This window comes from Staurois parvus, unplaced genomic scaffold (assembly GCF_062004578.1).
Source record: "Staurois parvus isolate SC_StPar_1 unplaced genomic scaffold, SC_StPar_1.0 ptg001432l, whole genome shotgun sequence".
NCBI classification, from domain to species: Eukaryota; Metazoa; Chordata; class Amphibia; order Anura; family Ranidae; genus Staurois; species Staurois parvus.
In genome coordinates this window covers 1,630,357-1,643,072 of record NW_028319228.1, presented here as the reverse complement: position 1 = coordinate 1,643,072, position 12,716 = coordinate 1,630,357, and the positions used below count along the sequence as shown (strand labels likewise).

The following is a 12,716-nucleotide window of genomic DNA, read 5'->3' as shown; positions in this document are numbered from 1 at the left end:
TGAATGCAAAACAAAACCATCAACCACCTCTACACTAGTCTAAACATAGAATGTCTTGCATTCATTTGGAGAAAAAAAAAAATTCAAAATGTTCAATGAATGGCACCCATTCCAATGCAAGTATACATATGCCGCGCCTGTGGGATCCGTGTGGATGTCAAGATTCGCTGTAGTAGATGCCGCACCTTTGCCATGCAAGTGACCCCCTGTGGTTACTATGCAGCAAAGCAGCTGGTCAGCACTACTCATGGAAGACAATGACTACTACAGTGATTTTCTGCTTCCACAGCGGTCCCACAGGTATGATATATGTATACTTACATTGGTCCAAGCTGGACCAAAGTAACTGTGAAATAGAATCCATACCTGGAATTTAGCTATAAAGCAGAACTGAAGGCATTTAACAAAGGCCTGGGAGCAAGCAGGCTAGTATTGCAGAAGAGACATGCACTGCTTACAGTCTTCTGTGGCAGGTAAACTGAGCTGTGCATGTGCAGCTCAGCTTACATCACCAGCACAGTCCCTGTGTGCCAGATTGATTATCTCTGGCGCATGCACAGGAGTTACATCATGCTGCGCTGGCCAATGGAGATGTCCGACGACTGGTATACAGGTATACAGGGGAAGTTGTCAAGGCCAGTGAGGGATCCAGACCATTAGAAAGAAGGTAAGTTCAGTGCATTAAGTTCTGCTTGAAGGGCTCATTCACAACAGCCTGAAGTCTAGAACAGTGCTGGTGTCCATTGTACAGAGATGTGTTGTTACAATACATTGCACGGTTTACTTTTAGGGCCAATTCACACTAGCACGTTAATCCGCATTTTAGCGCAGCTGTAAAATGCAGGTCAACGCAAAGACATCTAAATAACACTTGTTTCTTATGTGTCCTGTTCACACAGCAATGCTGCACTAACCAGTAAGTATGCATTTTAACACAACGCAATACAGGTCAATGCAATGCAAATAAAAAAAAAAAAGTTTGCTTTGTGATTTATTTTGTGACCCAAAAGATGATATGTCACAAGAAGTCTTGCAAAATGCAGTACATTTTAAGGCTTGCTAAAAATCGTGTCAATGCATCTCAAAACGTGCATCAACGCAAGTCAACAAGCATTAAAACATGACTAAAATGCGTGGAAATGCAGATGAATTTTTCATTCATTTTAGCGCAAGTAACTGTGAATTCACCCTTAACTTTAGCCACGTGTCACAATTCATTCAAGTCTAAGGGCGAATTAACACTGATTGTCAGGAAATCGCAGAGCAGCCGGAGTGATTCAGCTGGCCAGCTAGCTAGGGCGCAGTGTGGTGTACGATTCAGTATACCGCACCATCTCTTTTTTTTATTTGTTTTGTACCAGCTCTATTTGAAGTGTACAAAACATACACTTCATTCACTGTCAGGTGGTGCAATCCACTGCGCTGTCTGACACTGCAGTGCAATTTGGACATTTTCGCACAGCACTAGGCTGCATTGCAGTATGAATGGGACACATAGGAAACAACTGTTTCCCGTGTGTCCCTGCTGTGCCAGATGTTTTACCGTGCAGTAAAAACGTCTGTCACCGCATATAGTGTGAATTGACTCTAAACACATGTTGCAACACACTGCAGTAAGGTAAGCTGCACTGCGTGCAAAGGAAAGGGGAAAAAAAAAAAAAAAGGAGCACAGTTCGTTCACACAAGCCCTTCATGTTAAAGCAGGCGGATTTACATTGTGGGGGGGCGGTGTAATGCATCATGGCAACATATCAAACGATTTAGTTTTTCTTTTCATCACTTTGCTGAACTATCCAGAATGGACTCTTCATTTAGGTATATGCACCACAACGCTTTGCAACACGCTGAAGTGACATGTGATGAGGTGAGCTGCACCATATACAATTGCAGCATTTTTGCTGAAGCCAGAAGCTGATTGGCGGTGCATGACAGCCAATCAGCTTCTGCCTTTCATTGTCAAAGCTTAAACAGACAAGCTGAAGATAGAAACTGATTGGTTGCCTTGTACAGCAGTTCCAGATTTGAGAAATTGGAGTCAATATTTATCAAACCTCCCTCACTTTAGATTGTAAGCTTCATGAGCAAGGTCCTCTAAGGCTCCATTCACACCAATGCCTCTTTTAGTGCTTTTTCCCAGAAACACACTACAGTCCATTTAACACGGTTTCCTATGGAATATGTTCACATCTATGCTTTTTTGAGCTGCTTTGTTTTTGGAAAGCATCAGGGACTTTTTTTAATAGTAAAAGGCAGCTACAACAGAGCTCAATGGAGAATCTGCGGAAATGCATGACAGTGCGGTTTTGCATTTTTATTCTGCCCAGCGGGAAAGAAAAAAAAAAAAAAAAAAAAAAAAAATCACACTTGCCCTCCAGAGGATTTACCCCCCTTCCTGACCAGGCCATTTTTTGCGATACGGCGCTGCGTTATTTAAACTAAAAATTGTGCGGTCAAGCAATGCTGCACCCAAATTAAATTTACGTCCTTTTTATCCCACGAAGAGAACTTTCTTTTGGTATTTGATCACCTGTGTGTTATTTATTTTTTGCGCTAAAAAAAAAAAAAAAGACCGACAATTTTGAGAAAAAGAAAACAATATTTTTGACTTTTTGCTAATAAACTTGACAAGTAAAAAGAAAATTAAAAATCAAATTTCATCATAAATTTAGGCCAAAATGTTATTGTCTGTTATATGTCTTTGCTAAAAGCAAATCCCAATACATGTAAATTAATTGGTTTACGTGAAAGTTATAGCATTTACAAATGGTGTCACATATACTGGAATTTTTTATTTTTTTTTTACTAGTAATGGGAGTGATCAGCTACTTATAACAGGCATTCTGACACTGGAGGAAACTGATTTGGTGTCACTGACATCCCCAGTGACAACATAACAGTGATCAGTGCTATCAAAAAGCACTGACGCTGTACTAATGGCACTGGGCAGGAAGGGGTTAACATCTGAGGCGATCAAAAGGTTCACTGTGTGCGGTTTCACATTATGTGCTGTGTTTGTGCTTTACTGTAAGCACACTGCTTTGTATGGCTCTGCATAGCAGAGCCATACAAAGCAGTGTGCGGGAGCTGACAGGGGAGAGAACTGTATTGTTTACATACAGTTCTCTCCCTCCATCAATATTACTCGACGATCACCGGGTGCCAGCGAGTAATCACTGTCAGGGACCCAGTGATTAACAGCCGAGGCCGCGAATAGTGGAACAGGTAGAAATTCTGAAGGCCCCTTTGCACACTGGTATATACCCTTTCAAGCAGACTATGCAATAAATAGGGATATTTAGTTCACACATATCGCAATACATGCTTAAGCTGGCCAACTGCGTCAAAGTAATCCCTCTATGGCCAGTCCTACTCTGCCCTGCCTATGCTACTGTGGACACAATGCTAACATAGCACCTGATGGATACATGCATGCACTAGCTGTTGGGATTTGAGCACAGGTATCTCTTGTTTGGTGGCTCAGGTAGGGTGCACGCCCCCTACCTGAAAATACAAAAATCACATATACACACGTGATTTTGCGCACCTGTGCTGCCGTGTAGCAGTATGTCTGCTATAGGGCAGACGGAAAACGGTTAAAACAAAAAAGCTGAACAAAATGCAGTAAAAACGCTTGTAGAGAAACGCAAACTGCGATAAGCACTGCAAAACAGACACAAAGCAAACTGCGTAGGTGTGAACAGAGCCCTAATCCTTCTGTATTGTAATGTCTCCCTTTATATTGAAAAGCACTGTGTAAACTGTTGGCACTATATAAAACCTGTATAATAATAATTTGAACACTGGAGTTAGGATCTATGATCAGGGTGCTGCAGGGCTCTTTCACACCATAGATCAATGCAAGGGAACATAGATGAGGTGAGCTGCACCATATATAATTGCAGAAGTTGCAGCATTTTTACACAACACACAGCAACCCAACACAGCATTACAGTGAGAGGAGACATTAAAAAAAATATATATAATTGTTTTCTAGGTTTCCTTGCATTGATCTGGTGTGAAAGAGCCCTGCAGCACGCTGATCATAGATCCTCACTCCAATGTTCAAATTATTATACAGGATTTATATAGCGCCAACAGTTTGCGCAGTCTTTTACAATATAAAGGGAAACAGTACAATTACAATACAGAAGGAATAAGAGGGCCCTGCTCATGGAGCTTACAATCTAAAGGGAGAGGGTTTTGATAAATAATGACTCCAATTTCTCAAATCTGGAGCTGCTGTACAAGGCAACCAATCAGCTTCTATCTTCAGCTGGTCTGTTTAAGCTTTGACAATGAAAGACAGACGCTGATTGGCTGTCATGCACAGCTACTCCAATTGTGATCAATTCCCCTCACTGTACAATGCCTTGTGTTATTGGAAATGTGTCAGGCGTGCGTGGACTCTTTTGTGTGGCATGACAAGGTGGGTGACTGTGACACCAGAAGGCAAGAAGCAGTGTGAGTAGCTGGGTCCTTTCTAGTGACATAAATGAATCCTGCCCCCCTCTCCCTGTAAAATAACACCCAATACAACACCCCCTGCCATAGCCCCACATCACCTCTATCAGGCATAATCCCCCTCACCTCCTTCGCCGGCTTACCAAGCACTCTGCCTCCACGTTACGCCAGGGGCAGCGTGATGACGTCACCGGGCTGAGCACCGAGCCCTGTCACTCATGAGAGGACATCAATACCGGCATATAGTCCTACACGGAAGTCAGTAAGGCCGATTTCACCCTTATCACCGACATCCAGGAAATAAATATGACTGGTTAGGAAGGGGCGCACGCTGACTGTGTGCCGGCCATCGCGAGATTTGCTCTTCTCGCGATCCCTGCATGTGTCATGAGTAGAAAGGTTGGGTCAGCCCTGTCAATGACGTCCCGGGTCAGATGGGAGAACAGCTGGTGGCTGAGCTGCTGGTGCAGGCTCGCCCACTGTTTGCTGTGAATGTCATTGGCTCTCAATGTAGGTGGGCGTGGCTACAGCCCGGTGCTGGCTTATATGACACAGACCCCCTAGAGAAGGATCACATGGAAGAAGGGATCTTATCTGCCTTTCCTCCACTTCTTAGAAATGGCCATCCATGGGATGCAGGGCCTGGACTGGGACAAAAAATAGGCCTGGGCATTTTAGACTGAGCAGCCCCAAGCTCGGGGACCCTTTCCTCGGAGCCCAGTGGCAAAACCCCAGGAACCGGTCTCAAAAGCAACGTTTGTGACTCATAATTCCAATACTAGTGTCAGTAGGTTTTTATTTTTGTTTCATTTTTTACAATTATATATTTTAATTTTTATTACATGTTTTTATAGGAGAGAAAGAAGAAAAGAAGGAGGAAGAGAAAGAAGGAAGGGGGGAAAAAGGAAGGAGGGAAAGAAGGAAGGAGCAAAAGAAAGAGGGAAAGAAGGAATGAGCAAAAGAAAGAAGGAAGGAGGGAACAAAGAGGGAAAGAAGGAAGGAGCAAAATAAAGAGGGAAAGAAGAAACGGGGGAAAAAGGAAGGAAGGAGTTAAAGAAAGAAGGAAACGAAAAAGGGAAAAAAGGAAGGAGGGCAGGAAAAAGGGAAAGAAGGAAGGAGGGCAAGTAAAAGGGAAAGAAGGAAGGGGGGAAAAAGGAGGAAGGAGGGAAAGAAGGAAGGAAGGAGGGTAAGAAGGAAGGGGGGGGGGGGGGAGGAAGGAGAGAAAAGAAGGAAGGAGCAAAAGAGAGAAAGAAGGAAGGAGGGAAAGAAAGCGGGAGGGAAAGAGGGAAGGAAGGGGGGAAGAGAAGGAAGGAAGGAAGGAACAAAGAGGGAAAGAAGGAGGAAGAGAAGGAAGGAAGGGGGAGGAAAAGAGGGAAAGAAGGAATGAGCAAAAGAAAGAGGCAAAGAAGGAAGGAGGGAAAGAAGGAAGGGAGGAAAGAAAGAGGTTAAGAAGGAAGGAGGGAACAAAGAGGCAAAGAAAGAATGAGCAAAAGAAAGAGGGAAAGAAGGAAGGGAGGGAAAGAAGGAAGGGGGGGAGGAAGGAGGGAAAAGAAGGAAGGAGCAAAGAGGGAAAGAAGGAAGGAGCAAAAGAAAGAGGGAAAGAAGGAAGGGGCGGGGGAGGGAAAAGAAGGAAGGAGGGAAAGAAAGAGGTTAAGACAGAAGGAGCAAAAGAAAGAGGGAAGGAGGGAAAGAAGGAAGGGGGGGGGGAGGGAGGGAAAGAAAGAGGTTAAGAAGGAAAGAGCAAAAGAAAGAGGGAAAGAAGGAAGGGGGGAAAGGAGGGAACAAAGAGGGAAAGAAAGAAGGAGCAAAAGAAAGAGGGAAAGAAGGAAAGGGGAGGGGAGGAGGGAAAGAAAGAGGTTAAGAAGGAAGGAGCAAAAGAAAGAGGGAAAGAAGGAAGGGGAGAAAAGGGGAAAGAATGAAGGGGGGGGGGAAAGGAAGGGTTGGAAAGAAAGAGGTTAAGAAGGAAGGAGCGAAAGAAGGAAGGGGAGGGAAAAGGAGGGAAAGAAGGAAGGGGGGAAAGAAGGAAGGAAGGAACGGGAGAAAACAGGAGGGAAAGAAGGAAGGAGTTAAAGAGGGAAGGAAGGAGGAAAAGGGAAAGAAGGAAGGAGGGCAAAAAAAGGGGAAGGGGGAAGGAAAGAAGGAAGGAGGGGGGTGAAGAAGGAAGGAGGTGGGGGAGAAGGGAGGCGAGAAGGAGGGGAAGAGGAAAAGAAGGAGGGAAACAGGAGATAGAGAGAGAGAAGGAAAGAAAGGAGAGAAACAGGAGACATAAAGAAGGGGGAGAGAAGACACAAGGCTGGAAGGGCGTGTGGGTGGGGCACACACAGGAGGAGAGGGCGAGAGGAGGAAGGGCAGCTTTCTCTCTCCTCTCCCATCTGTAGTGGGCAGGGAACTAGAGGGAAGGAGGGAGGGAAAGAAGGAAGGAGCAAAAGAAAGAGGGAAAGAAGGAAGGAGAGAAAGAAAAAGGGAAAGAAGGAAGGAGGGATAGAAAGGAGGAAAAGAAAGAGGGAAAGAAAGAAGGCGCAAAAGAAAGAGGGAAGGAGGGAAAGAAGGAGGTAAAGAAGGAAGGAGCAAAAGAAAGAGGGAAAGAAGGAAGGAGGGAAAGAAAGAGGGAGGGAAAGAAGGAAGGAGGAAAAGAAAGCAGGAGCAAAAGAAAGAGGGAAAGAAGGAATGGGGGAAAAAAGAAAGGAGGAAAAGAAGAAAGGAGGGGAAGGAGTTAAAGAAGGAAGGAAAGGAGGAAAAGAAAAAGGGAAGGAGGGCAAGAAAAAGGGAAAGAAGGACGGGGGGAAAAAGGAAGGAACAAGGGAAAGAAGGAAGGAGGGAAAGAAGGAAGGAGGGAAAGAATGAAGGAGGGAGAGAAGGAAGGGGGGAAAGAAGGAATGAGGGAAAGAAGGAAGGGGGGAAAGAAAGAAGGGTGGGGAGGAAGGAGAGGAGGGAGCAAAAGAGGGAAAGAACGAAGGAGGGAAAGAAAGAGGGAAGGAAGGGGAGAAAAGAAGGAAGGAGGGAACAAAGAGGGAAAGAAGGAAGGAGGGAAAGAAAGAGGTTAAGAAGGAAGGACCAAAAGAAAGAGGGAAGGAGGGGGGGGGGAGGAAAGAGCAAAAGAAAGAGGGACAGAAAGAAGGAAGGGGGGAAAGAAGGAAGGAGCAAAAGAAAGAGGTTAAGAAGGAAGGAGGGAGAGAAAGAGGGAAGGAAGGAGGGAACAAAGAGGTAAAGAAGGAAGGAGCAAAAGAAAGAGGGAAAGAAGGAAGGGGGGGGGGGGAAAGGAGGGAAAGAAGGAAGGGGGGAAAGAAAGAGGTTAAGAAGGAAGGAGGGAACAAAGAGGGAAAGAAGGAAGGAGCAAAAGAAAGAGGGAAAGAAGGAACGGGGGAAAAAAGGAAGGAGGGAGGGAAAAAAGAAAGGAGGGAAAGAAGGAAGGAGTTAAAGAAAGAGGGAAGGAAGGGGGAAAAGGGAAAGAGGTAAGGAGGGCAAAAAAAAGGGAAAGAAGGAAGGAGCAAAAGAAAGAGGTTAAGAAGGAAGGAGGGAACAAAGAGGTAAAGAAGGAAGGATCAAAAGAAAGAGGGAAAGAAGGAAGGGGGTGAGGGAAAGATAGAGGTTTAGAAGGAAGGAGCAAAAGAAGAGGGAAAGAAGGAAGGGGAGAAAAAGGAGGGAAAGAATGAAGGGGGGAAAAAGGAAGGGGGGGAAGAAAGAAGTTAAGAAGGAAGGAGCAAAAGAAAGAGGGAAAGAAGGAAGGGGGGAAAGGAGGGAAAGAAGGAAGGGGGAAAGAAAGAGGTTAAGAAGGAAGGAGGGAACAAAGAGGGAAAGAAGGAAGGAGCAAAAGAAAGAGGGAAAGAAGGGACGGGGGAAAAAAGGAAGGAGGGAGGGAAAAAAGAAAGGAGGGAAAGAAAGAGGGAAGGAAGGGGGGGGGGGAAAAGGGAAAGAGGTAAGGAGGGCAAAAAAAGGGAAAGAAGGAAGGGGGGAAAAGGAAGGAAGGAGGGCAAAAAATGGGAAAGAAGGAAGGAGGGAAAGGAGGAAGGGGGGGGAGGGAAAGAAGGAAGGAGGGAAAGAGGAAAAGAAGGAAGGAGGGAAACAGGAGAAAGCGAGAGAGGAAAGGAGAGAAACAGGAGACAGAAAGAAGGGGGAGAGAAGACACAAGGCTGGAAGGGCGTGTGGGTGAGGCACACACAGGAGGAGAGGGCAGGAGGAGGAGGGGCAGCTTTCTCTCTCCTCTCCCATCTGTAGTGGGCAGGGAACTAGAGGGAAGGAGGGAGGGAAAGAAGGAAGGAGCAAAAGAAAGAGGGAAAGAAGGAAGGAGAGAAAGAAAAAGGGAAAGAAGGAAGGAGGGATAGAAAGGATTAAAAGAAAGAGGGAAAGAAGGAAAGAAAGAAGGCGCAAAAGAAAGAGGGAAAGAAGGAGCAAAAGAAAGAGGGAAAGAAGGAAGGAGGGAAAGAAAGAAGGAGCAAAAGAAAGAGGGAAAGGAGGGAGGGAAAGCAGGAAGGAGGGAAAGAAAGAGGTTAAGAAGGAAGGAGGGGAAGAGGAAAAGAAGGAGGGAAAGAAAGAGAAACAGGAGACAGAAAGAATGAGAAAGAAGGGGGAGAGAAGACACAAGGCTGGAAGGGTGTGTGGGTGGGGCACACACAGGAGGAAAGGGCAGGAGGAGGAGGGGCAGCTTTCTCCTCTCCCATCTGTAGTGGACAGGGAATTAGAGAGAAGGAGGGAGGGAAAGAAAGAAGAAGGGAAAGAAGGAAGGAGGAAAAGAAAGAAGGTGCAAAAGAAAAAGGGAAAAAAAAGGGAGGGAAAGAAGAAAGATGGGGAAGAAGGAGGGAGGGAAAGGAAAAGGGAGAGAAAGAAAAAGGGAAAGAAGGAAGGAGCAAAAGAAAGAGGGAAAGAAGGAAGGAAAGAAAGAGGCAAAGAAGGTAGGAGGGAAAGAAAGAGGTTAAGAAGGAAGGAGGGAAAGAAAGGAGGAGGAAAAGAGAGGGAGGAGGGAACAGGAGACAGAGAGAGAGAAGGAAAGAAAGAAAGGGGAGAAACAGGAGACAGTGGGAGAGAAGACACAAGGCTGGCAGGGTGTGTGGGCGGGGCAAACACAGGAGTAGGAGGAGGGGCAGTTTTCTCTTTCTTCTCCCATCTGTTGTGGGCGGGGAACTAGAGGGAAAGAAGGAGGGGGGGAAAGAAAAAAGGAGCAAAACAAAGAGGGAAAGAAGGAAAGAGGGAAAGAAAAAGGGAAAGAAGGAAGGAGGGAAAGAAAGAAGAAGGGAAAGGAGGAAAAGAAGGAAGGATCAAAAGAAAGAGGGAAAGAAGGAAGGAGGGAAAGAAAGAGGGAAGGAGGGAAAGAAAAAGGGAAAGAAGGAGGGTGTGTCCTATGGCCAGTCCAGGCCTGACGGGATGGATTCACCTGATGTAAGCTGGACAGTGACACTACAACTTTGTTCCTAAAATATAAAAGTGTAGCGCCGATCATGTAAAATAGTGTAGCTAATTAGGTACATAATCCAAGCACATTGCAAAAACCAAAATTCAAAAAAAGACATATAAAACTCCGTTAAGTCAAAATTTCAGTGAAAAAACTTGCTGATGTCGATCCACCACCATAAAGTGCTCTTGCTTGCAGTAAAGTAATTCATAAATGCCGTCACCATCTCCCTGTGAATTCAAAACTCACCAAAACTGACTTAAGGTAATGAGAATGTCTTATTGGACGAAACGCATGGGAGAGAAGTGTACAGTGCTGACGTCACGTCGCTGTGTGATTCCAGGTCGGCAGCAGCCATCTTTGTAAGCTGACATTTATTGGTTGCACTTGATGCACTTAATGTTATGGATTTCTAATAAATACTACACTATTGGAAGTATATTTGCTCCTTGTGTGCTTTATTTCACCAGACAGAGTAACACCTAAGGATACTGTCATTTGCCAGCCACATGCACCTTTGGAATTTCTGTTTAGATGTGCGTTTTGAATTCACAGGGAGACGGTGACTTCATTTATGAATTACTTTACTGCAAGCAAGAGCACTTTATGGTGGTGAATTGATATCATTAAGTTTTTTCACTGATCTTTTGACACTTATGGACGTTTATTATATTTGTTTTTTTGAATTTTGTTTTTTGCCATGTGTCCTTGGATTATATGTTTTATTAGCTACACTATTTTATATGATTGGCGCTACACGTTTAACTTTTATGCACATTGATTTAGGTTCATTATACTACCTATTGGTGTCCGCTGCCTTACACTTTTTGTTTTGTTTTATTTTATTGTACTACAACTGTATTGGTTGCTGTGACAATAGTAGTGGGAGTGTAAACCCCATTAACACCCATCACACCATAACAACTTGCCTCAAAACATAGTAAACACATGATAAGGGTTGTGGGAAAACTTTGGGCCCCTTTATTGGGTTTAGGTAAATTTTAATTATGACCTAAATTTTCACCATAAAGTGGAAATGCATTGCATCTGAGGACCACAAACCAAAAATTCGATATAATGCTCCATACACACAAATGTCGGACGAATGATCATCCGGGGGGGGGGGGGGGGGTTGCATGCTATTCTCCATATTGTAAAAGAAAAGGGTACTAAACTTTCTAAAATTCTTATACGAAAGAAAAAAATGTTGGAAGTTAAGTATTGTATTAGTATTGTATTTTTGGACGACTACAGTACTGATTAACCTCCCTGGCGGTATTCCCGAGTGTAGCTCGGAGTAAAGTTTCAGTACCACAAGCGGTAACCCCCGAGCTACACTCAGGAATACCATGCGGCGCTGCTCCGCGGTCCCTCGATCACTTACCTTGTCCTGTGCTCCCACGATGTCCCTCCTGCAGTGTCCCCGGCAATGTAATCCGGCGGATGCTGGCATCTGTCTTCTGGGTTCCGTCCCCTGCGAGCGTCGGGACGTATGGGGGACGGAACGGCGGGAAATTTGAAAATGACAAAAAGTGACATTCACTAAATACACTAAAATCACATAGTAAAACATTACTGTATCAAACCATTTCACATACATTTTGTCCCGAGTTCTTTGTCCTGTGCCCTGCCTGCATTTTTACTGTTCTTTCTGCCTGGAAACTGAGAAACGTCCATGGCATCCAAAAAGTGTCCCTTTAGATCAAAAGCCATTTTAGACCAGCTAGAGAACAGCGATAGTAAATTACATATACAATACATATTTCCATGCAAAAAAATGTACCACTTTGAGCACCGAAATATGGACATAATCAGACCGCTAGGGAGGTTAAACGAAAATCAGTACATCTGGTTTTGTATGAGAAACATTTTGGCGCTTGTCCCTTCCGATATTTCACATTCGTGATCGTCTCTCAAAAGCTGTGTACTAACGATCAGATTATCGGATGATCAGTCCTCGTATGAACATTTTCATACAATTTTCTTATCATGTGTACGGGCCCAGGGGCGGACTGACCATTTGGAAGGTGAATTGGGCTGCCATTTAAAATGAGAAGGTGCACTGGGGTGCCATTCAGAATGTCAAAAGTCATTGCATTGCAGCAACGTGCACAGGTGGCGGACTGACCATTTGGAAAGTCGGGCACTGCCCGAGGGCTCGGGGTCAGAAGGGGGCCCCATGAGATGCCCCTGGTACCTTTTTCATAGGCTTTTTTGAGTTTGGGCAAGGACACAGGGGCCCCATGATCCCCTATTGCCCGGGGGCCCCATGAGTTGTCAGTCCGCCCTTGTACGGGCCATAATTCATTGTTAATATCCATGTCTCCATGCTTTATTTTGTTGAGAATTAATTTTGAACAACACCCCCTGGTTTTTCTGGCAGTGGTCATCTTGAGTAAGGGTAGATGATTCATGCAGCATTTACTTCCTGGAATCCATATGCCCTTAGCTCAGGCATAGGTTGAGCTGGGAACCCTTCCTCCTCTCCTGAAGACTCATGGGATGTATGACATCATTTGCCTAGGCCTGGAAACCAGGATGTAACTAAAGAAATTTAAAAAAAAAAAAAAGTTAAAACAAGCAAATATGACATTCTTTCCTATCCATTTTTCTAATGGTAGCAGCATAAGGATTAAAAACAGTCAATGTTGATTGAGAGTGAAGTTCCACATAAGGTCTCCTGCACTCTGGATATTTATAATGCTGCTGTTAGGGGGTCTGGTGATTTTTTTCTGCCTCTAAATGCCCCTGCATGTTAGCCTATGTGTCCATGCACACATAGTGGTTGATTTACTAAAGGCAAATAGGCTGTGCACTTCAAATGTACTCCAAGTGCACTGAAAGTGCAGTTGCTCTTGATCTGAGGAGA

The 12,716-nt window shown here is 44.7% G+C and overlaps 1 protein-coding gene across 3 annotated transcripts in view; it reads right to left on the bottom strand.

Moving 5' to 3' along the window:
• The window catches only part of NAA35 (N-alpha-acetyltransferase 35, NatC auxiliary subunit), a 55,217-nt gene extending 50,386 nt beyond the window's left edge, over window positions 1-4,831 (bottom strand). Inside the window, exon 1 of one of the 3 annotated variants that reach the window (XM_089662116.1) lies at window positions 4,588-4,831. Coding sequence is in view for 1 of the 3 variants with exons in the window: in XM_089662114.1 (XP_089518240.1) it covers window positions 4,563-4,575 (13 nt within the window). In the remaining 2 variants the exon portion in view is untranslated. The other 2 variants (XM_089662115.1, XM_089662114.1) reach the window with 2 other exon arrangements.
• Between the last annotated feature and the right edge of the window lie 7,885 nt (window positions 4,832-12,716).